This window comes from Cherax quadricarinatus, chromosome 22 (assembly GCF_038502225.1).
Source record: "Cherax quadricarinatus isolate ZL_2023a chromosome 22, ASM3850222v1, whole genome shotgun sequence".
Taxonomy (NCBI): domain Eukaryota; kingdom Metazoa; phylum Arthropoda; class Malacostraca; order Decapoda; family Parastacidae; genus Cherax; species Cherax quadricarinatus.
Window position 1 is genome coordinate 29,118,361 of NC_091313.1, and position 25,269 is coordinate 29,143,629.

At 37.5% G+C, this 25,269-nt stretch overlaps 2 protein-coding genes across 8 annotated transcripts; both read right to left on the minus strand.

Moving 5' to 3' along the window:
* Positions 1-1,860: 1,860 nt before the first annotated feature.
* LOC128689723 (major facilitator superfamily domain-containing protein 6) lies at positions 1,861-20,301 on the minus strand. Of its 7 annotated transcripts, none has more exons than XM_053778123.2 (8): positions 20,173-20,301; positions 14,707-14,916; positions 14,065-14,219; positions 11,208-12,139; positions 9,817-9,980; positions 7,931-8,134; positions 3,456-3,623; positions 1,861-2,537 (listed from the first exon to the last, which is right to left on the minus strand). In XM_053778123.2, exons 2-8 carry the CDS (start codon positions 14,873-14,875, stop codon positions 2,092-2,094), a joined length of 2,238 nt encoding a protein of 745 aa, XP_053634098.2. In that variant the 5' UTR covers positions 14,876-14,916; positions 20,173-20,301; the 3' UTR covers positions 1,861-2,091. The 7 variants fall into 7 exon arrangements, with proteins under 7 accessions (XP_053634098.2, XP_053634094.2, XP_053634095.2 ...); XM_053778119.2 differs by having other exon boundaries at positions 14,707-15,115; positions 20,173-20,253; XM_053778120.2 differs by having other exon boundaries at positions 14,707-15,077; positions 20,173-20,245.
* Positions 20,302-22,186: 1,885 nt separating this feature from the next.
* Positions 22,187-23,098, minus strand: LOC128689585 (uncharacterized). Its single transcript, XM_053777945.2, has one exon. The coding sequence runs from the start codon at positions 23,096-23,098 to the stop codon at positions 22,187-22,189; it is 912 nt and encodes a 303-aa protein (XP_053633920.2).
* Positions 23,099-25,269: the final 2,171 nt, after the last annotated feature.

Below are 25,269 nucleotides of genomic sequence, written 5' to 3' on the forward strand. Positions count from 1 at the left end.
TCCCCCTACGATCACAACGAGGTAATAGACCTACTAACCGTGCTAACAATCTAACAATTTCTCCGCCACTTCCTTCACCTGGCTGAGAATGACCGTGCCGACAACCCACAATGACTACCAGGAAAATTACCAGATAATCTGACTCTTGTGGCCCACATTATACCACCAAGATTGTGAAGCACTTGTCAAAATACCTGTCCATTCAACCACATTCCTTTGTCCATCTCACATAGGCACGATTACTATCTTTTTTTCTCATTAGTATTTTCCTGGTATATTAGACGAGTGATTTCTTCAAGGGGTAAATTAATGCTAATGGGTTGTTCTTGTTCGGAGGAGTTTCAGTTACTCTTACTTGATTGCTTTCCCTTCCATAGAGGTATTGAATGTTTCCTATTGTTTTAACGATTCTTAACGTACAGCGCGGTGTTGAGTTCTGGGTGCGCTCTGGCCGTGCAAGGTGGCAGTGTGTGAGAGGCGAGGCAGGAGACCTCAACTGAGTGCTTTCGTGGTTGACCAATAAACTTGGCGTTTCTGGTCAATGGAGGAACTGTGTCAGTGGGTTGCATGTGTTGTGCATGCGTAGGTGGAGCGTGCGTGCGTGCGTGTGTATGTTAGTTACTAGTTGTCAAAGGCTCTTGTCGAAAGATATTTGGCTTTTTTTTATTTGCAAAACTAGTGTAAACACAAATTTTCGCTTTCCTTATTCGGCAAGAAGAGCATTGCTATTTAAGCCAAAATCGCAAGTTTTACCTATTCGGCACGACACACACACACACACACACACACACACACACACACACACACACACACACACACACACACACACACACACACACACACACTCACACACACACACACACACACATATATATATATATATATATATATATATATATATATATATATATATATATATATATATATATCGTGCTAAATAAGCCAAATTGCCTAGTTAAGCCTAAAAAAACCTAGGGTCTTTTCTGTCGAATAAATACAATTTGTTCATGCTTTAAATCTTCCTACATTTTAGCTCTCTGTTTAATATTAAAATTCGTTTCATTTAAAAATTTTCTATTGTAAACACACTATAATCCTCAGTTGAGAATCTTACACATTTTTCCCCGTCGTTCTCGATACTTTGCTCTTTTCTTCAACATTTAGTTTGCATTTACTAATTAAAAAAATAGGATGAAATTCTAAATCCCATCGTGTGATGGAATGTAACATTAACACCATATTTTTTTTATTGGTGGAACCCCATCCTGTTCGTTGGAAAAGACTCCATCCTGTTCGGTGGAAAAGACTCCATCCTGTTCGTTGGAAAAGACTCCATCCTGTTCGTTGGAAAAGACTCCATCCTGTTCGTTGGAAAAGACCCCATCCTATTCATTGGAAAAGACCCCATCTAATTCATTGGAAAAGACCCCATCCTGTTCGTTGGAAAAGACCCCATCCTGTTCGTTGGAAAAGACCCCATCCTGTTCGTTGGAGAATGTCATGAGTATGACCTTGTGTAACACACGGAACAGGAACACCTTTCTGTGACGAAGGTCAAGAACAACGTCCTGAGTGTTACAGAAATTCTCCTACATGATGACTGTTAGATATATATCATTAACTCTTTCTCTAACCTTGTTAAATGTAAAATATTTCTTAAGTTTAGCCACACAATGTGGATGTACCTAAGATTTTTTTTTTAAATTACTATAGGAAATTTTTCTTATAATAAGGATGCGATAGACGGCACCTGTAGAATTAATCCATGGGAGAGAAGACTGTCTCAAATTCATTAAATCAAGAGCCTTTCACTGGCATCATGGCACTCCATGGCACCTCACGGTATATATATTTAGAATATTTTTATTCAAGATATATTCTTTATTTTTTGCAGTTTTTCATTGGTAACACAACATTATTATGTAATGTTTCTTTCACTCATTTTTTACAATAACTTTCATACCAATTTTCGTTTTTTTCTGTAATTCTTAAGACTATTACCAGACACTCACAGTAATTAAAAATAGACACACTAGACCACAACATTTTCCGCAATGAATATGACTTCACAAGCAGTGGAAAGCACTAGAACTAACTTTTCTCTTTCTTTTGCCCTTCATTTTCCACAAAGGACTCATCTAAGGATATCATGGTATCGTCTGGAGGTAAGTCTGTCATCTGAGTGTCGTCAAGAACTCCGTTTTCTCCCATGTGAACTTCGGCGTTCTCTGTAACGGGCAACGGTGGCTGTCCTTTTTGTTCATTCTCCTTGGCTTTGTCGGATCTCTTGGTCTCTTCTTTCCTCTTAAGAGTGCTCATTTTTTTGTGTTCCTTGCGAGATATAGTCTCAATAGGCATAGCCATGATTTCCTGTCGGCGTTTTAAGGCTCGAGCGTGCTTAGGCATGATGAGCAACTTCCCGATTAAGTAGTAGCAGAAAGCAGATACTAGAGAGATTCCACTGAAGATTTGAAAAGTAAAAGGAGCCTTGAGTTTTGACATGAGGTATCCTCCAAGCAAACTGCCAATGCTTTTGCCTGCAAAGGTAAAGGAATAGGTAAAATTGGTCATTTAGCAAGAACTCATCTAAAATTAAGCCCTAAAATTTTCTCTTATACGTTTAAAGATATGTCTTTTTCATTTATGTTAATGTAAAAATTTATAATTTTGTACCAAAAGAACCTTAGAAAACTTACCTAACATATTATAACAAGCGCATTTTAATTTAGCCTAATCCAACTAAATATATTTTAAATGAGTTTACAATAATTTAATAATAAACACAATGAAATATATTTTTTCGTTAGGTTCAGAATGATTTTTGCGAAATTACTGCATACACAAATTTTCATTTGCCTTATTCGGCAAGAAGAGCGTTGCTATTTAAGCCAAAATCGCAAGTTTTACCTATTCAGCGCGACATAATAATGATCTCTGAGGAAATAAGTCGTGACTGAGGCTTTTGGTACAGAGCATATAAATTTTTATATAATATTCTTGAAGGCACATAGATATAATAAGCACATGCAATATTTTATCTTATTTATTTGGGAACAGGATAAAGGATAACCCAATAAACTCAGACTTATTTCCACTAGGATCTCTGTTAATTTACACATACATGTATAAGCCGTCAAATGAGCTTTTATCTTAACACCATTAGCAAAATAAAGCAAAATTTGAAGAATAATTTTAAAAGTTTTACATTAATATATCGACAATACAACTTGAAATGTTTGAGCAATTATGAACAGTTTGAAGTTCATATAAGTACTTGGCTCTATTTTTGTAGCTAAATTCATTGGAAACAGCATTTTTAGACGAAGATGGCCCTTTACTTTTGCAGATTACTAACCTTGACCAATTCCCACATATCTATTTACTGCTACGTAATAGAAGTAGTATATCCAAATCACTCGTTAATCCTCGACACAGGTTAGGAGGTTTTCACTCACCCAGACCATAGTGCAGGGTAGCCAGGATTCCCTGCAGCGTGGCCACGTTTGTCTTGGAGGCTAACTGGGATCCATAGATGATGGCTGCAGTCACAAGGAGACCTGTGGTGACGCCTTCCAGCACCTCAAAGGGCGCGCACCAGTAGTAGTCTTGGATGAGAGAGTAACCTGCCGTAGAAAAGGAATAATAATAAAAATAATGATATTATTATTATTATTATTGTTATTATTGGTAAAAATGAATATGTTCGTTTGTCTGTATGTGCGTTTTAATGCCAGCATTTGCTTTTATCTGAATTTGAGCGATTCACGTGATAATGTACTCTTGCCTGCGATTTACCTTTATGACTGTGATTTTGCGAGTATGTGCGTTTGTATGTGATTATGAATCTTTGTAATCAACGTGCATCACTTGTAATCACATTCCTGTATGTCATTATAAGCCAGTTTTAAATCACTATACTTCATTGCTTTTTCTTAGTAACTGCACTACTGGAGAACTGGGTGACTGACAGCTGTACTGAAATTTCTGCTTGTTAAGGGAGACGGAGGGGATCTCAGGGTAAGGTATCTCCCAAGTAGGGGATGACCTGGACCTTCAGACCCTAAAGAGTCTCGAGCTGATTAACACCATACTTGAATCTGCCTTATGTATGGATGATTGAAATTGTAGAATTGAGAGTCCTCATACTTATGCTCTCTCTCTCTCTTTACTCATATTATGGTATTTACTTATATTATGGTATTAGTTTATACTCACTGTATATAGTGTAAATAACTGTTCATAAGCTTTTAATGATGGCTAAATCAAAGCTATCCTCTGGTGTATACTTTATTCCTCTTTCTCTTGCTTTCTTTCCTGACTGTAAGTAAGCTGACATCTTGCTTGGCCATGTATAGATAACTTTTGAAAGCTCTTGTGCTTGTGATAGTTTATATGTACTCACATATATATATTTATTGATTTTTTTTGTAGAGGGTGAATCCTTGGTGCTTAGGTGCACATTTTAAGGTTTTTCGTTGTGTTCCCGAATTTTCTTGAGAATTATCATACCTGCCTTGAAACTGTGAATAATGTTTGTCTGTAAGTATTCACTCTCTCAGGCAAAGTATGTATTTATCTATGAGTATGCAAGTTTATTTGTAAGTTGGTTCGACCAACAATGCATCTGTCTGCAAGTCTGTGTCCCTGTCAACAAATGTGACTTGCTCTCCACAAACAGGTGTAGCTGCGCTCTTTGGTTGGCTGGTGGCACTGGCTCCGCCATAGTTAAGGACATGTTTATTTTAATGAGAGGATATATATGCTCATCCTGCGAAGGTCATGACCCAGCAACAGGATAGCGTCAAATGAAAGTTTAAAGTGGGCTGGTGTGTGTGTGTGTGTGTGAGCGCTTTTGATTGCGTGTTTGTGTTTCTGGGTGTGTTTTTCCCTTTATGAGATTACGTAAGATGAGCTCTGTCTTTTGGCCTCTGCCTTTATATCCTGGGTCCAACCTCAATGTCCTGAGTCGGTCCTCTTAACAAACAGTTGGCTGATATGACGACTATTAACTTCATGCATTTTATCATATTTACTTTTGAAGTCTTATTTGGAGTTAGTCAAATCTTCTTCATTCCCTATTGGGTATTAACAAATATCTGGTGGCGATCATCAATAGCCTGAGTGGTCAGAGACCTAGCCGCGATTAGCGAACGGAGAATCGAGTATCCAGCAGTCTTTGGACTGAATGACTCACACGGTTTTATCACCTTAAGAAAACAAAATGCAATACAGTTCAATACATTCCATCAGTGGCTCCCACGTAGTCACTACCTTCAAGCTGAAGATTTTCTTCCTACATGTCTCTAGTCAATTGGGTGCTCATTTTTTGTGTTCCCTCGTCTTTGTCCAGTCACTTACCAGCAGCTTCTGTTCACTTAAACTGAGTATCTTGCATGTTGGGATTATGTTCTCTTCCACTATGCTGTCATCCATCGCTGTGTAAGTTATCTCTTTGTGCCTATCAGTATAGCTCGATTTCCCTGTTTCAGGGATCAAATTGGTGGTAATCCTCTGGACTTGCTAATTTTTTTTTTTATACAAGACGGTCATTCTAGTGCTGAATATTTCGAAATTAATTTTACACGTAAGGCGTATAAAATTTTGAAGGATTCCCGATTATGACTCTTGAGGGATGTTCCTATTGTCACCAGCCTCGCCAGTGCTACCGAAATCACCTTATTTCTGTGTGCCTCAGACAAAATATTTCCTGCCTCATCAGTCTCCAGGTCGTATTCTCATTTACGATGTTTCCATCCCGGTTGATATGACTCAGTGTGACTCTTCAGTATCCATCTTTATTATCATGAACATGTAGACACTGTTGTTCAGTGTTCCAACCTCCCAGACACACCAGTTTGTGTTTTCTATCTTGTAAACCACCTTTTTGTGAGGCACTGTGCAAAAAGTCCTTTAAGGAAGTCCATGAATATGCAATGCACCTTCCCGCCACGTTCTTCCCTGAAACCCGTCATCCTGTCATAAAACTCAATTAGGTCCTCAAAAGAAGATTTTTTTTCCCTCTATGAAAACCAATTTGTGTTGCATGAAGAAACTTATCCTATCCAAGCAAATTCTTATTAATTTACTTAGTATTTTCTTCAACACATCGAAAGGTATGCACATTATGGATACTGGTCCAAATTATAGAGATGCTTGTAGACTATGCGATTACTATAAGATAATTATACATATATTTGCATTCCTTGCGTTTACAGTTTTCCTCATGACTGGTAGCTCTCCTGCTTCCAGGGTTATAAAGTTATGTTAAAAATTCTATTTTTCTTCAACATCCACAAAAAAAAAGTTCTGTCAGGTTCCCATATTTACAGTGTCCTCGTTCGGTTTCCTCCACAAATTTTCTTCCACCTCTGAAATTTAACTGAATAACCAAGATCGACTTATGAAATTATATATATATATATATATATATATATATATATATATATATATATATATATATATATATATATATATATATATATATATATATATATATATATATATATATTTAATATATAGGGAAGTACCACCTCTATAGCTGGAATGGGGACGCTCATCCTCAGAGATGAGCTGTTTGAATATTTTCTTCTCCTTTCACCCCTATATGTTTTATATTCTATGTGAACATTTATTAATAAACAAAATACATTTACAGAAAAAACACAAACATGAATACAATGGCACAATGTATCAAAGATCATGAATTTAACATTCATGTGAATATAAGGACGTTTACATGTCATGCAGAAGGATGGGTGTGGCCCTGGCAAGAGATGGATGTGATGATGGGAGGAGTAGGAAGCTGGTACAGAAGTAGTTGGTGAGGACACTCCTCTCGCTGGCCCGCCACACTGGTATTCTCAAGTGGTCCTGATTGCTCGGGGAGAGGAGGGGGATGGGGAGAGGGAGAAGGGGAGGGAGAGGAAGAATATAGTTTTTGCTACGTAATGTCACTCAAATGCTTACTTAAGCTGGCTTCCAGTGTGAGTCTTTTTGTTTAGCATTTTTTTTAGTGTTTATGTTTACTAATGTTTTAAATGGAGTTGTTTTATCATTATTATGATTTGTTTTTAATTCATGTGTAGGAGTTATGTGGATAATGTAAATTTCAAATGAGCATATATCTTGTTAGTATGTAATGACCATTTTTTTTATTTTATATATTTTGTTTGTGGCGATTTGGGAAGAGAGGCTATGTGAATCTTGCACAAAATGTGAGTGAAACTAAAATTGTCGGCTTTCTATAACGTTTTTTCCAATTTTCAACTTTTATCACCTAGTCCAGGTTACTTTTCACTGAGTCCGAATAACATTCAGATCCTTCAGTCCGGCTGAGCTGGTAAATATCAAACTGGTTTATTTTATTTGTTCTATATTTGCTTAAGAGAGGGAATTATTTTAGATTAATACAGTAAAGCCTGACTCTAATTAATCAAAAGCTTTAAATTAGCTAACCAGTTGTTTTGTTATAGATTTCAAGTCTTTTACGTACTTTTGCATACAGTACTTTCATCCAGAGATGTTGGTAAGAGATCTTTTTGCAGTGAAATTTAGGTACTCTCTCCCTCCTTTGATCAAACCCGAATGTTGCGGTTTAGGACATCCACATGAATACAACAACAACAACATCAACAACAACAACATCAACAACAACAACATCAACAACAACAACAATAATAATAATATTATTATAATTGCTATTATTATTTTATTATAAACACACTGTCTGCTTTCCACCAAGGTTTGGTAACTCAAAAAAGAAGAAAAACTCTCACCATCACTCACCCTAACAATGTCATTACAGCTCAGAAATCCATCCAAAATTCAATATCCCCATACCCACCGATTAGCGAACAGAGGGTCGAGCCTCCAACACTTTCCTACCCCTTTCACATAACATATAACAATACCAGCATCGTCAATTACCCACCGATACAGCGGATTGAATAGCAGACGAGGCCGAAGGCAATGGCTTGGAAATTGCCGAACTTCTTGCAGATAGCGCCGGAGCAGGCCAGGAAGGGCAGTGCAGCGACGGAGGCGATGGTGGTGAGGCAGCCGATGAACCAGTTGGTGGCTCCTAGATCATGCAGGTGCCACGGCAGGAAGTTCTCAATGAAGCCGTAGCACATTCCTGAGTGAGGGAGAAGCGGTCAGTAGGGCCACGGGGCCTAAAATTTCAATTCGCAAATAAACCCAGAGTTGGGATAATGTTTTGTTAACCATTCATGTCTGTGCAAACAATTCATTAAGACAGTTACATGATCATTAATTTGTAAATAGTTCAGTACTACTATAATGCTTAGCAATCAAAACTTTGCGGCTCATTACCTGGACCCATTATGTACCTGTCCAACCTTTTGACTACCGCCTACATTTTGTTTAAGAGTTACATAATAAAACTATTAAACTAACTAACGTATCTAGGGTGATGATCATGATATTCATGGGGAAAACGCTAAAGCAGAATGGACTGAAAAGCGACTGGGAAATAGAAGGCAACCAGGTTCGATCCAAAAAAGGAAAGGTAGAAAAAAAAATTAATTAAGAATCCCCTCACCAACATTAACTTAAAAAGACTTTTCAGTCGGTTAAGAACAATCATCGTCACGGTTTTCAAGTACTGAATGAAGATTTGTTTGCATACCGCTGAAAGGCATTGTTTGTGTGACTTCCTCTAAAGTGATTGTTTACCCTGCGCAATATTTCCAACAAGCAACGTTAAACAAGAGACCCACCAGCATGAGGGACCAGAGCCTAGGAATGCACTCAGAAACCTGAATTACATATATGATTATTGCGTGACTAGGACTTGGTCATATCACTCACGAAAGTCCCTCGCGTCCTTGAAATATTATTTTGCTCATAAAATAGAGCGTCATGGCCACCACGATGGCCACCACGATGGCCACCACGATGGCCACCACGATGGCCCCAGTGTGTTTAATTATTATAATGGAGACATTTCTCCTTTTTTTAAATGTTGAATATTAAGATTTTACCCACAAAATACAGAAGAATTTATGGTAGTGTACAATGTTGGAAAGTTTATGGTAATGCACATTAAGGGAACATTTATAATTGTATTAATGTTGGTAGAATTACCGACAATATGTTAAGTAAAAGGACTCAAGTGTAACTAATGTGACAATTTATTGTGGTAAGGGTTCGCTCTCCAGGAGCTTTATCAAGCCGTTACGGCTTGATAAAGCCGTAACGGATGATGGTAGTACAAGGAAATACTAGTAACAGAAACATTTTTTGGATAATACCGATGTCATCTACTGTGAATACTCAGTAACTATCATTACTAATACTAGAAACCCTACAAGGGGTGATGTTGAGAATTTTAAGGAGTTTGTTCTTTTCTTGCCCCTTTCATCGGTATCAAGATCGTTGATGTTGGTGCTGGGTCTTGATTCAAGGATCTGGGGTTACCCTACCTTTCCTTAATTCAAATCTGATTTCGTCAACTATTGGCAAAAAAAAAAAATTGACTTTTGTCCACTTCAAATGAAATTATAATTAATTTATTTTTCATGAGAAGCGCTAAATCCATGTGGGTCATTCAGCTTAAGAAATAGTAGAGGCTCGCTCCTCCGTTCGCATCGTGAGATAAAAACAAATATACGCTCCTAGAAAGGCTTCCCGTATTAACAAGAAAGGTATAACTTAGTGCGTGCGGCGAGCACCAACGGCCTGATTGATCAGGGCATCAACCCCCCAAGGCCTGGCCTGGAAACAGGTCGTGTAGGTGGGAACCCCAGGAATGGGCTACACATTACAAGAGAACACACACACACATACTTCTCTCACCTGAGATGAAGACAACACAGAGCAACAGAAGCACCTCCAGGTTCCTTAAGAGGTTTCCCATATTCTCGCAGAGGCTCCTGGCGGGGACCTTGAATCGCAAGTCAACCTTCATCAGCAGGAAGGCACACAACACCTTCAGGCAACAGTAGAAGATGAACATCACACTGGCCACAGAAGAAAAACACCAAATTTAGAACGTCTTCAAGAAAGAACATTTTTTTATTGGTGAAAATTGAATAAATCTTGCCCAGTATTTTTCAGTCAACAGAATTAAAACGAATAAACATCATAAGAGGATGGCCTTTAAATATCTGAGAGCATTAGCCCTAGTAACTAATAGGCACACATTTGAGCCTATGAATATTGGTGATTGTCCAATATTCCTCTAAGTATATAAACATTAGTGACCAATTTGTAAACATTTGAAAACATTAGTTCCTGCTCTATAAATACTCATACTAAATTAAAATTATGTGCTAATGTAGACTATCGTGTATATGTACCATTATCAGATTTCTGCGACTTAGACAGTATAATCTACCACACTATTAATCTATAAATCTAATTAATAATCTGAGTTATTATTGTAATGTGCAATAAAGGTATAAAATACCGGTATTTCAACCCATCCATTTGGGTACGACCTACTTCCAGTGGGGAATCCCGTCTACCAGTGACTATGCCCTCGTCTGCTACACGTCCCTATCCACTGATGCCTATATAACCGCCAGTCTCCTTACCTTTGCTCCAGATTCTCCTCCACCACGATGCTGTGAACACTAACTCCAAGGTTGAGGGACTGATTACCTCATCTTTTGAATATAGTTCTACTGTCTTCTAATTATGTCCTAGAATCTATATTGATAAAGCCACTGGATGGCGAAACGTCTACAATAAAAATATCCAGATGTTGCACATGTATCTTAACTTTCAATATTATTATTATTATAATCTGAAAAAAGTCCTAAAATTAATAATCTGTAGGCTAATAATAATAACAATATTCTCTAACATTAATAGTCTATAGAATAAATGATTTATAACATTAATAATCATAAACATAAATAATGTATAACTCTAAAAAATCTATAACACTTACTTATCATCTTATGTAATGTCTTACTATAATTATCAATGACACTAATAGTGTAGAACATTAATAATCCACAATAATGCTAGCAATCTATAATAGCTGCTATTAATTTATACCACTTATTACATATAATACAAGTAACACAAATTTGGGAACCCATCTACATGAGTAGCACGTCTGTTTCCTTTTGGTGGACAGTGGATCGAGCCTTTACACTTCCTTGAGACAAGTGATCCACATGGATTAAGCTCTTCACACTAATATATAATAATATGATGCTAAATAATGTGGTGCTTACTAATAATCTTGGTAGTGGCCTCCTTTTCCAAAGTGGTCGATGAAGAAGCCAGACAGTGGTGCGAAGACCATGCCACCGATGGAGCCATAGATCCTCTGGAGTCCGTAGTCATAGCCGTACTCCTTGAGGATAGCCACTACTGCCACCTCAAAGAGCGTATATGTAAGCCCGATGAAGAGTTTGCTCAGTACGTTTGCCGTGACAAAGAGCCAGAAGCTCAGAGCCACATTGTGCACTATGCTGTGTGGTCGATCCTCGCAAGTCAGGTTATGGGAGATGGTCGCTTGACAGTGGAAATGACACTCAACAGACGCAGCTGTTTCTGTAAAATCTGGAGAATCCTCTTCCATGGTGATCTTGGGAACGGAAATCTTCTTGGGTACACGACCTTTCAGGCACTCGAAGCTACGGAGCTCTTCGGCGGACATAGTAAAGTTTGCGACCGGAATCTTCAGTTGAGTGCGATCGATTTCTGACAAGGGAAGACGTAAATTGTGAATCATAAAGGATTTAGGCATGTTCTCGTGACTCAGAGACTTGTTGAGGTTCTTCCTGAAGCACTTTTGTGTCACCGGCATGTTGTCTTTACTGTTTTGGATTTTACACATGTGATATAAAAGAGGATTGACTGCCTGCACCAACTTTACTTTCTTGACTTCTTTGAGCAGTTTCGCGGGATATTCGACTGCTGCTTGCTTACACAAGTACCCACATTCTTTAGCTTCCACCGAGGAAAGCGTCACGGTTTTGTTGAAGAAAACGCACTTGTCCTTATCCTGCTTGAGTGAGCTTGGAGTGAGGACGAACCCTGGGTCGCAACTGAGGCTGAAGGAGACTTTGTTTGAGTAGTTAGGTGAGGTGCGAGCTGGAGGGATAGCCAGGTAGGCCAGGGATATGAAGCCACTCAGGGCCACAGAAAACACCAGAATACACTGAAAAAGAGGTATCGTTAGAATTACCTAAATAGCATACGAAAAACCCGGAACACAAGTGTCCTCACGTTTGAGGGAGATGTGTGGTTGAATATTACGTAGAAAAAACGAAACATAGAAATTATAAGATGCAGTAAGTTATCAAAGCTACAATGTAGAGGGCTAAAGAGGGGTTGTCTGGGTACCTTGAGAAGATGGAGCAGATCAGGATGATCAAGAGGGAGCACAGATCGGGAGGCGGATGGAAAGAAAGGCAAGTTTATATGTATACATATTACTTGTTGGCTCGATATCCTGACAGGTAAGTGTTTGGCCATGATTCTTCTAATTAAACAGTTTGATAATTATTTAGCTTGCAATCCTATAACGACAATTATTAAATATTTGTGAACAAATCGTAATTACTACACTCAGGGAGTGTAGTAATTACAAAGGGAGTTTCTCTTGAATATATTGTGGCTCAGCACTATAAATAAGCAACTTTCTTCTAGCTACGTTTAAAATGTATACAACACGTTTTAATTACTAATATATTTTTATATTTAATTTATCTGTTAATTAGCCCACACAGTGTAACTAAAAGTTTCCTAAGAAGCACAAATAATATTAACTAAATTATGTAAAATTAAATTACTAATTTTTAAAGCAAGAACTCTAAAAGTATTACTAAATGTTATTGACAGAGAGTAAGTATACATGTTCTTCTTTGATACATTGATAAGAAATAGCTTAAAAATATAACATTAAATCTTTACATGACTGAACGAGGTCAAAGAACGATGTGTGTGTGTGTGTGTGTTTGTGTGTGTGTGTGTGTGTGTGTGTGTGTGTGTGTGTGTGTGTGTGTGTGTGTTTGTGTGTGGGTACTCGCCTAGTTGAGGTTGCAGGGGTCGAGTCCAAGCTCCTGGCTCCTGGTGTGTGTGTGTGTGTGTGTGTGTGTGTGTGTGTACTCGCCTAGTTGAGGTTGCAGGGGTCGAGTCCAAGCTCCTGGCTCCTGGTGTGTGAGTGTGTGTGTGTGTGTGTGTGTGTGTGTGTGTGTGTGTGTGTGTACTCACCTGGTTGTACTCATCTAGTTGAGGTTGCAGGGGTCGAGTCCGAGCTCCTGGCCCCGCCTCTTCACTGATCGCTACTAGATCACTCTCCCTGAGCCGTGAGCTTTATCATACCTCTGCTTAAAGCTATGTATGGATCCTGCCTCCACTACATCGCTTCCCAAACTATTCCACTTACTGACTACTCTGTGGCTGAAGAAATACTTCCTAACATCCCTGTGATTCATCTGTGTCTTCAACTTCCAACTGTGTCCCCTTGTTACTGTGTCCAATCTCTGGAACATCCTGTCTTTGTCCACCTTGTCAATTCCTTTCAGTATTTTGTATGTCGTTATCATGTCCCCCCTATCTCTCCTGTCCTCCAGTGTCGTCAGGTTGATTTCCCGTGTGTGTGTGTGTGTGTGTGTGTGTGTGTGTGTGTGTGTGTGTGTGTGTGTGTGTGTGTGTGTGTGTGTGTGTGTGTGTGTGTAGTTAGTTACGAGAGTAATTCTATTGTTGTGTCCCATTTTTTAATCTCAACAAGTTAACATTAACATGTTAGCGTTTCCTAGTAGCTCTAGCACACACTATTTCTTAGTTTGGCTATCTTCCTGACCATTTGTGAAAAGTATATATATAGTATACTATCTTTACCGCTTTTATCCCAATCAGAGTGTAATTTCATGTTCCTGTTTACCTTTGGTTATCATCAATAGATTTATTGGTCAAGAACCAGACCTCGATTAGTGGCCAGAGGTTCGAGCCATCCCTTCCTCTTGCAATGAAAGACCCACAAGTAAATAACACCTTAAATTATCTTAAATTTAGTATGGAATACGCGTATTACTTCGGTTCACAAGACAATTTATTATTTAAGTATGTAGCCAGACTCACTCTGAAGTTACCGATCTTGTCAGCTATAATGCCGGCGAGAAGGGGTGCAAACACGGGGATAATGGGCCCGATAGTGTAGACAAAGCCAGTCTCCTGTACTGTCAGTCCCAAGGCCCTCAGGAGTAGGGTGGTGAAGGGAGCCACGCACTGGGTCGCTGTGGGGAGAAACAGTGGTTAAGGTCCTGTGACAGGTTGATTTTGATGGTTCAGTAACGTATCATGGAGCGAGCCGTTCTCGGAACCGTAATTAATATTATTAATATGATAATAATGACTGTAATGATAATAATAATGTAATAATAATTGAGTAATAATAATAATAATAATAAAAATAATAATGTAATAATAATTTAATAATAATAATAATACTGTATAATAATAATACTGTGTAATAATAATACTGTATCTTTATACGTATATGCTTCTAAACTGTTATATTCTGAGCACCTCTGCAAAAACAGTGATTATGTGTGAGTGTGGTGAAAGTGTTGAATGATGATGAAAGCATTTTCGTTTTGGGGATTTTCTTTCTTTTTTGGGTCACCCTGCCTCGGTGGGAGACGACCAACTTGTTGAAAAGAAAAATAATAATTTATTAATAATAATTTATTAATAATAATGATAACATACAATAAGACTCACCTCCCATGATGATGAAGAAGGTGATCTTGAGAGGCACGAGTAGTGGGGTGACAAAGTCTGCCCAGCAGGTTAGAGCAGCCATCCTTCCACCCTCCCGCAGCCGCTGACCGCCCTGTCTCGCTCTCCACGACAGCTGTCGCCGAGTGCTCATCCTGCCACCATGTACCATCTTACTCAACACGTCGTTCAGTTCACGTTACAAACTAACAGCTGTTTCACCTCAACTCATTAAAAAATAGGCATGTTTTTTCACAAACTTTAAGTTTGATTTCACTTTTTAGGTGATACTTATTTTGATTTTAGAGTCTGTTCTAAACTTTTGTTAATTTAAACAGTATTTTCAATCTTTGCTTTAGATTTGACACTGTTTGCTTATTTCCGGATTGAAATTTTACCAAATAGTTGATAACTATGCAAAGTAATCAATATTTTAAGTTGAAATCTAATTTTTCACAAATCCTAAATAGTATGTATGCACAAAACAACCACAGGGGGAATGATAGCTCTAGGCTTTTCGTGTTGAAGGTAACACTATTTCAACAGCTTTCAATAGTACAGAGGAGTAGAGAAGATCCCAGGTAGGTGTGTCCGTGAGGAGCTCTACACACACACACACAAACATTGTCTCAGGTCAGAGTAGGACTCGAACCTACGCACTCTGCATCAAAATACATAGTTCCACGGCGCTGTACCATACAGCCAGACCCCACATCAGTATGAGCGCCCAGGTAGGCAGACTCGGGTCTTACTCTGGTCTGAGATAATGTCTGTAAATAATTTTGCTTGTTCGAGAATTGTTAAACATTCTAAAAACTCTCATGGGCCGGTGCGCATGGCAGGAAGAGATGACACAACTGGAACACGAGACTTGTGCTCCTGGATATGGGAAAACAACACACTGACCCGACATTTTCAAGGGATTTACTGAGAGGAGACTTGTGGCGCTCCAGGACAGGAAGTGATGGGATATAAAAAGAAAAGAAAAAACAAAAATCATCAAATAAATAAAAGAATGCAGGTGGCACACTGGCAGGAAGCATTCAATAAAGATTATTTTCAAAGTATATGAGGAAGGCATTCATATAGGAGAGAAGTGAAAATGAGGAGGCACAAGCACGTGTAAAGGCAGAGAATTTTCTGTCTATTGTAATAATCTATTCCATTTAATTTCTTTGAAGTGCTGTTTAGGAACAGAATATTTTCGTTTTTTTTTTTGGGGCAAATTAAATGACCTTGTGTTTCTCTATCAATCCTCTCAATTATAATCCCTAAAATATACATTGAGATATCATGTCGACGTTCCTCAGCTGATTAATCGGGTTTGAAGCCTACTGACTGTTCTATGGTTAAGAATGCATGTAGTCTGTCAAGGATATTCTAATCTCTTATGCAGGGATTGAAATAAACTCTTAGTGTAAACATATGGAGATATACGCCCCTCTAAATGTTTAGTCGCCCTTCCTCTCAGCGCATTCAAGACTATTATACTGATCGGAATATATACAAACTGCCTTATAGTTGATTGGTTATGTGGATTTCAAAGCTATAGACTGCACTAGTGTTAATTAATGCGGCCAGTCAAAAAATATTTCATCCCATTAATCGGGATTAAAGTTAACTTTGAGCCAGTTCTTTGGGTGTCTATAACCTGTGTTTTACGGTTATATTAACAAATTAATGTCTCTTGTACGTTGATATTCTTATTCATTTAATCTGAGTTTCCACTTATTTGATATTATTTATTTCTTATTATTTATTTATTGAATTGAAAATAGAGTTAAATGTAAGAGATATAAATCTATATGTGGGGTAAGTTCCTCCGGTGCTGTCTTATCACCACTGCAAAAAATAATGGTACTTGTATGTTGAAACATCCCAAAATGAAGTTGATATTGATACCGTCAAAGTCTTATCAATTCTACTGTGGTTTTTAAATTAGACGCAAGTGCAACACTAGCATAGAACATAAATTAGACAAACGTGCAACTCAAGTATAAGACATAAACTAGTAGTGACCAGTGAAGAGGCGGGGCCAGGAGCTATGACTTGACCCCTGCAACCACAATTAGGTGAGTACATAAATTAAACGCACGTGCAACATAGGACATAAATTATGGAAAAGAGAATTTGTTCACTGGGAACCTTGTCAATTAGATTGAAAAACGTTCTGATGAGCGATACGTTTCTATTATAAACGTTTTAGTACTGTATATGTGTCTCAATTATATATTTGTCGGTATCTGACCTATATTAGGCATATTCACTCACAGGATCAGAGGTGCTACCCAGTAAACTCAGCACTCGGAGCATTAAATTTAATAGGTAGGTGCGTGTCGGGAGATGGAAGCACCACCACCACCAACACCACAACCACAACCACAACTACCCCACCACAATCACAACCACCACCAACACAAGCAACACTAATAATGCCACCACCACCATAAACATCATTAAAACTACCACCACTACTAGACTCACCACCATCACCACCGCCACTGCCACGTGCTCTAATAGCAACAGCACCATCAGTATAAACACTACCACTACCACTACTACCACATCCACTAGTAACAACACCAGAAGTAGCAGCAGCAGCATCAGCAGAAGAAACAGGAACAGAAGCAGTTGTAACAGCTGGCCAGGGAGGCTGCCGTCGACCTTGGTCATCCCACCCTGGTAATTGTGAACAATATACCCTCCCCCCACACCATAACACCAGCCACCTACCACCTACCCTTCCTATTCCCTTCCATCACTTACTCTTAAGAACTCCCTCAGCCCTACCCGTTTTCTTCCCCAGCTCCATCCCCATTCCATCTTCAGGCCCCACCCATTATTCACTCCTGCCCTACCTCTTTCCTTTTCACTGCTTCACCCCTTTTCTCAGCTCATTGCAATATCTGTCAAGCAACAATACCATCATAATCAAGATCATTATTATTAATATTATTTATTTTTGCTTGCTTCTCTCTCTTTCTCTCTCTCTCTCTGTATATATATATATATATATATATATATATATATATATATATATATATATATATATATATATATATATATATATATATATATATATATATATATATATATATATATATATATATATATATATATATATATATATATATATATATGTATATATATATATATGAATATATATGTATAAATATATATATATATATACATATATATATATATATATATATATACATATATATATATATATATATATATATATATATATATATATGTATATATATATATATATATATATATGTATATATATATATATATATATATATATATATATATATATATATATATATATATATATATATAGAGAGAGAGAGAGAGAGAGAGAGAGAGAGAGAGAGAGAGAGAGAGAAGCAAGCATAAATAAATAATATTAATAATAATGATCTTGATTATGATGGTATTGTTGCTGTTGTTACTGATTTTCTTGTTACTGCTGTTTCTGTATCTGCCTATGTATATGCCTCTCTCTCTCTCTCTCTCTGTCTATGTCTCTATCGGTTTGTCTCTGTCTCTGTCTGTCTGTCTGTCTGTCTGTCTGTCTGTCTGTCTCTCTCTCTCTCTCTCTCTCTCTCTCTCTCTCTCTCTCTCTCTCTCTCTCTCTCTCTCTCTCTCTCTCTCTCTCTCTCTTCACCGAAATCAAGAAAAAAACTATTTATCCTAATAAATCCCCCAAAATACCTAAGGATTCGAAGATTAACTAGAAATGAGGAACTTTAAAGCAGACACATATGACGGTCCGAACGCTCACTGATATAAATGTTCACTGCTCACTGGTTAAAAGAAAAAGGAAAAAAAAAAAAACACTATGCATGCGTCTCTCTCTTAAGTCTGGTCGAGAGGAGATACCGACCTTGAAAATCAGACAATAAGAAAAATCTTTTTGCACTCTTGATGTGATTTCTGAAATATCTGAATTAGAACACATAGAAGTTCCAGCCAAATTTCAAAGGAACTCTGCGTGCGAGTTTAAAACCAAGAGATGGTTTCTGAGATTCTGTAAATTTGAAAGAAACTCGCAGAACACCATCTGTGCCTTCAGATGCTGGTGCTTGTAGGGCATAAACAACAACATTAACACATTCTTGAAGAGCTTCCCCAAGTAAGAATTAGTCTGGAGTGACTCGAGCACATTGTCGCGTGGGAGTGGCACCGGCGCCGCCCGCCACAATAAAAATGTCAACACTACATTTTGCTATTAAATGTCTAAACATTAGGAATTTGGCACGACATTTATTTGTAGTGAAGTGCACATGTTTTCTGGGTGTATCTGAGTGGGTTTCAAGGCCAGAAAGTATCACAGTATTATACAAGAAATATACTTAAGTTATGATAATTCTGACCAGACTTGGGGAGCCAGTGGTTGAATGCATTTCTCGTACTGCTGACAATAAAAACGACAAGATACTCAGTGATGAGCAAGCTTTAACTTGGGCAACGTTTCGCTCTGTGTAGAGCTTTTTCATTACTTGATAAAACTCTACACAAAGCGATATGTTGTCCAAGTCAAGCTTGTTATTCTGAAGTGTGTCTTCTAGTCACTATTGTCTACCGTACACTGTCGAAATAGAATTGAATAACCACTAATAACCTAGAACTTTTTCAAGCAACAAGCTTTATAATATTACTTTATTTATCAAGCCTGACTAAAAATACTTGTTTTCCTTATATTTTAACAATAATATTTTTGTTTCTTTGAACTTTTACGTGGAGGTAAACTTTTCTCAAGCACAACAATAATGACAGGAAGATCAGATCTAAAATTACAAGAATCTAGCCATGAATTATTGAGTCTTTCCTCTGAGTCTAGGTAGTCAGGCAAACTTCTTGAAGAAAGTTATCCAGCTTCTCAAATACACATTTTGCCTCGACCATCATCTTGTCAGTCTTTTGTGCTGTGATTTACCTGCTCAACTGACTTGCTTATTCAGACTTGCCTTGTCAGCTGATGTTACTTCAGTCACTGATTTACACTCTCGGTCACTGATTTACATTCTCAGTTGGTATTACCTCTGATCCAGTCACAGGCTTACTTTCTCAGCTGGCGTTACCCACATTTCAGACGCCTTCTCAGCTTGTTTACCTCCAATCACTGACTTACCTTCTCAGCTAGTTTATTATTACGTTGCAACGTATCTGTTTAGCTGGTACAAATCCTGCAATATCTATGCAGCTATCAAGGTAGAGGACCTTCAATAACGAGGGAGAACGACACATTCCAAATGCGCAATTTTCGCCACTACCAGTGCTTAATACAAAGGCGTTCTGCCGACAGTAAAACATAAGAAAGTACACAGGTGAAGAGCAAGCTTTTATTTTGACAGCATTTCTACACAGGGCGAAACGTTGTCACAAAAAACGTGCTCTACAAATGTGTTTCTTTTTCCTTGCAATTCGTCGTAGTTTAGCACACATCACAGCACTGCTCACTTGCTAGTCAGGAGGGGAGCGGTAGATGGGAAGCACTCTACCGTCTCCTGCACCAGTGGCACTGACTGGGGCACTAGTGTGTGTGTGTGGCACTTCTCACCCCATCCATGCCCGCTATGACACGCCCCCATCCCTTACTGCCAGACTCACCACACTCATTCGGACCAGAAATAAATTTTAAGAATTTTAATAAATAGCTTTATTACGAGACATTTCCATAAGGCTATTCTACGTTAAAGTCAATAACAATGTAAGGTAAAACTTCTGTGTCTAACACACACACATACACAAATATTTGCAAATGCTCAAATCCACCCATAGGACTTCAGTGATTTAGATTCTATGGGTCTTTTACGACCGTAGGAAAACGCACCAAATTTTGCAAGGCTCATTGCAAATGATGTATTCCCAAGCTGCTCTGAAGTACACAAATATTAATAGAAAATATGACATATACTTAAAGATGAAATATGACACAAACATGACGAGTATACAATGATATGGCGACTGAAAAAATATGATTGTGGAAAAAGTTATTTTTATTCAAAGTGTTCAAGGTAGCAACTTTACAATATTACATGTCGACACAAACAAATGTCCAAGTTCTGACACCTACATTTTATACTTCGGGGTATATATATATATATATATATATATATATATATATATATATTATATATATATATATATATATATATATATATATATATATATATATATATATATATATATATATATATATATATATATATATATATATGTGTGTGTGTGTGTGTGTATATATATGTATGTCGTGCCGAATATGTAAAACTGGTCAATTAGCAAGAACTCATTTTAAATTAAGTCCTTTCTAAAATTTTTTCTTATACGTTTAAAGATATATTTTTTTCATTAATGTTAATGTAAAAAATTTTAATTTTGCTACAAAAGAATCTTAGAAAACTTACCTAACCTTATTATAACAAGAATATTTTATTTTAGCCTAACCCAACTAAATATATTTTAGATTTGTTTACAATAATTTAATACTAAACAAGCACAGTGAAATGTATTTTTTTTCGTTAGGTTCAGAATGATTTTGGCGAAATTATTGTATACACAAATTTTCGCTTGTCCTATATGGGAAAATGAGCGCTGCTATTTATGCCAAGATCGCAAGTTCTGCCTATTCGGCACGACATATATATATATATATATATATATATATATATATATATATATATATATATATATATATATATATATATATATATATATATATATATATATATATATATATAATTTACAAAATACTAAAATCTAATATCCTACTACTAAAAAGTGGATTTCAGATTCCATGGACAACCTGGTATAGACCTCGGTAATGGATGCTGACACGTGGCTTAAAAATACACGAAAGTAAACACCGGGATAAATTTATTAGAAAAAGTTTCGGTCCTAGGACCCTGAGGTGTCCGAGGGGTCCAGGACCGAAAGTCTTTCTCACGTTTGCTAACCTGTCTTTTTAAATGGACACAACTGTATCGTACTTTTGTTCGCGAAGCTCTAAACACATGTGAACCATTCAGCACAGAAGTGCGGGAGAAACGTGGATCAGGTTACACTGCACCTGTTGAGCAAAAAGCAGATTATTGGCACCATTTACGACCTTTCCCAATCAAATAAGAAGAGAAATCTCCGATTCCAATATTTTTTTTACTTATTCACGCAATTATAATTATGTGTTGGATTCAGCATCTAATTCTTCTGAGCTCGATATCTATATTACCTCTTAATTGTCAGTATTAAATTAATGGTTTTTTTTAATTTCCGGGTTTGTAACCTGACTGACGAACGCGACCGAGCTGCTCTTAATGGATAGGTGATCTAGTCTCCGCCATTCCTTGCACTGAATGATCCCCTCTGATTTAGTGGTTATTATCGTATCATTGAAATCAGGGATGCTGCTTCCCAGCCTTCTTGAGTCTTTTATGTACACTTGATCCTTTTAGAATGAAAACAGTTGGGAATGAAATTAGTGTTCGAAGAACATGTTGACAAACTCTTCATCTATTCTCTCTCGTTCGGATGAGTGAGGTGATTTTTCCATACTGATTAAGGATTTTGATGCTCTTTGGGTAGCAAGTGGTGACATTAGTGAGGAAAGTATGGCTGAGCGGATAGAATTAGGAGTGCGAATTTCGTGTTCTACCAGCCAAACGTCTATTGTAAAACGATCCCACGGAAAGTAGCGCAAGATATCCACTTCAGCGCCCTCTACGTCAAGAGATACCATGTCTACGTGGGTGACGTTGATCGCCAGGAGCAGCGTAGCCAGAGGCAAACACTGCACGGACTCGTAGATTCGATACCCCACCTCTGACATCTCTAGGGCGGTCCCTGGAGACACATTTATTAATAATGAACGAGCCCTCGCTGCGAAATTCGTGAAAGGATCAAACTGCGCTTGATGGAGATATTTGACGAGTGTGGCGAGGTGTGGGTGAGCTTGGGTAGCCAGGCAGGTGTGGCTTGCCCATGACCGACGTCGTTTCTGCAACAATTGTTTGAACATGTCTCCATCGGTCTCCACTAGCAATCCCGTCCATCCACTCTCCTTCTCCAGAGACAGAGTGTTAGAGAGAAACTCCCCATCCAAAGCTCCAGCCTCCACGAAGAATCCGGGGGGAGCTCCCTTGAATAGATCGTGAACAACATTTTTGTAGAATATATAGGAACCGTCACCTTCGTATAAATTATATTGTACTGTTTTAATGTTGTGCTTCTGGTCTCTCACAAGGTGATAAGGGAGGGTGGAGGGCGGGTGTAGGAAGGAGCGAGTCCCCATATGAAGGAGATTGGGATCATCATAGCTGAGGGGCCCGGACAAACGGGCCGCGAGCATTAGCTCTTCTTCAAGCGTTGCTGTTGGTCCTCTCACCACCATCAATATCTGTTGAGGAAGTCATCACTATACAGTAAAATGTAAAAGACAAACATATTTATAAATGCATTATCAGGTCCATTTGTATTCCGTTACGGCGGTACTCAGATTATCATTATTATTATTATTATTATTATTATTATTATTATTATTATTATTATTATTATTATTATTATTATTATTATTATTATTATTATTATTGTTATTATTATTACTATTATTATTATTATTATTACTATTATTATTATTATTATTACTATTATTATTATTATTATTATTATTATTATTATTATTATTATTATTATTAGTAGTAGTAGTAGTAGTAGTAGTAGTAGTAGTAGTAGTAGTAGTAGTAGTAGTAGTAGTAGTAGTAGTAGTAGTAGTAGTGTGAACAATATGAGTCTTGTTAATCACTCAGATCGTGGAGTAGTTAGGTTAGGTCAGGTAAGGTTAGTCAAGAAACAAGACAAGTGTCTCCTGACGCGGGTCTTAGTCAGATGATGACCTCGCATTGGAGCTTTTGTCATCTGACCGAGGCCTTTCCCTGGCTTCCCGGTCAATCCCTTTAAATATTATGGTTATAGTTATATCTGTTCATGCTTTGGAGTAGTGCAGTTCCATCTTCCATCCTAGTTGCTGGAGACAAAGATGCTCTCGAATTAAGGTCATTAGTCACAAGAATCTTTTTAAATAGTGCAAACATTTCTAACTTTATTAGTAGTATATACGTTGCCTGAGAACTCAGCTTGCTCTTAAGCCAACCCTGACTTTAAAGTGTATATTCCTCAGTGCACTTAGAGAGTTTACTTCAACTCGTATTACAGAGAGCAAAATATGTTTCATTAGTTATGTTCACGTGGAATACGGACTTAATTAATCATCCACATGTTCTCAATAGACATTAAATTTAGCAAACCACCAACGAACAAAGTCGACGCTTTCCAGCCTTGTAGGATGAGATGGATGGCTAATCAGCTCTGGTTTTTAAGACGTCATTCCGTAAAAATAAATAATAACGATTGCATAATTGCATATACGTACATATAGCAGAATTAAACCCAGTATAAACCTCACTGATGTCAATATCATTGGCAAGTGATAAACTTTGCATACTCTTGCTAGGGTCTTGTGTACCTTCATATTGCTTGCACCTCTCAAAGTATGCTGATGCTGGAGGAAGAAAAATAATCTACCTTGGCTTCCCAGTCCCAGGAAGTTACGTCCCGTATCATGTGATGAGGAAGCTGCGATGATAATAAGGGAAACATTGAAATAATGCAAATAAATTTACCATATTTACATTTAAGGATTCTAGGAGGCTAAGATAAGATTACCTGCATTTATTTTCAAGCAAAATGCTGTTACCTACTTAATTTCTGCTAGTTTATAAGCCATCGTCCAGTAATTATTGTGTCAATAATATTTTATTTTTATGCAGCATGCCTACAGGATAAAGTTGAAAAATAGATCCCATGTATGCTAAAATAGAGAAAAACACATTTGGTGTTTATTTTACATTTTATAAAGGATTCCCGTGTGGTTAGCTGAAAGTGATATCAAGGTTTATGATCAACTGCTTGAAATGAGGAGTGAAGAAGTGATTGCATTCACTGAATTTAATTTAGGTCGTGGAGCTGTCTACTTATTTTGGACGAACTTTGTATACGAACCGGTTAGACAGTGTAATGTGTCGGGTGGCTGAAAAGGTCATGCGATTAAGCAGTCAACTGATTGAGAAATCAGCTGATCGAGGAGTAAGTTGATGGATGAATGGCTAGTTGCGTTTTAAGTCTGTCGGCTACACACAGGGGTCATTAAGGCTACATTATAATATGTTCACCACTATTCAAGGATATTTCAATTCCCAAAACAATGATTAAAATAAACTCTCAGGGTATGTACAGTGAGATATGCACCTCTAAGTGAAGGGTCGGCTGTCTGAGTTGTCCACTCAGGATGTAAACATCCTACTATACCTGCTGTCTCTGTATTTGGCTGAAGAAGCCTACTGTGTAGGCGAAACGTTTCAACAGTATAGATACCTAACTGTCGGTCCAGGTAGCGTTATCAAACAATTTTTAGTACAAATATCAACAAATGGAACATTAACAGAAAAAAAATACCACTTTTTCTTAAATGAAAATGAAAAAAAATGCGCCGATATGTGACGAGAG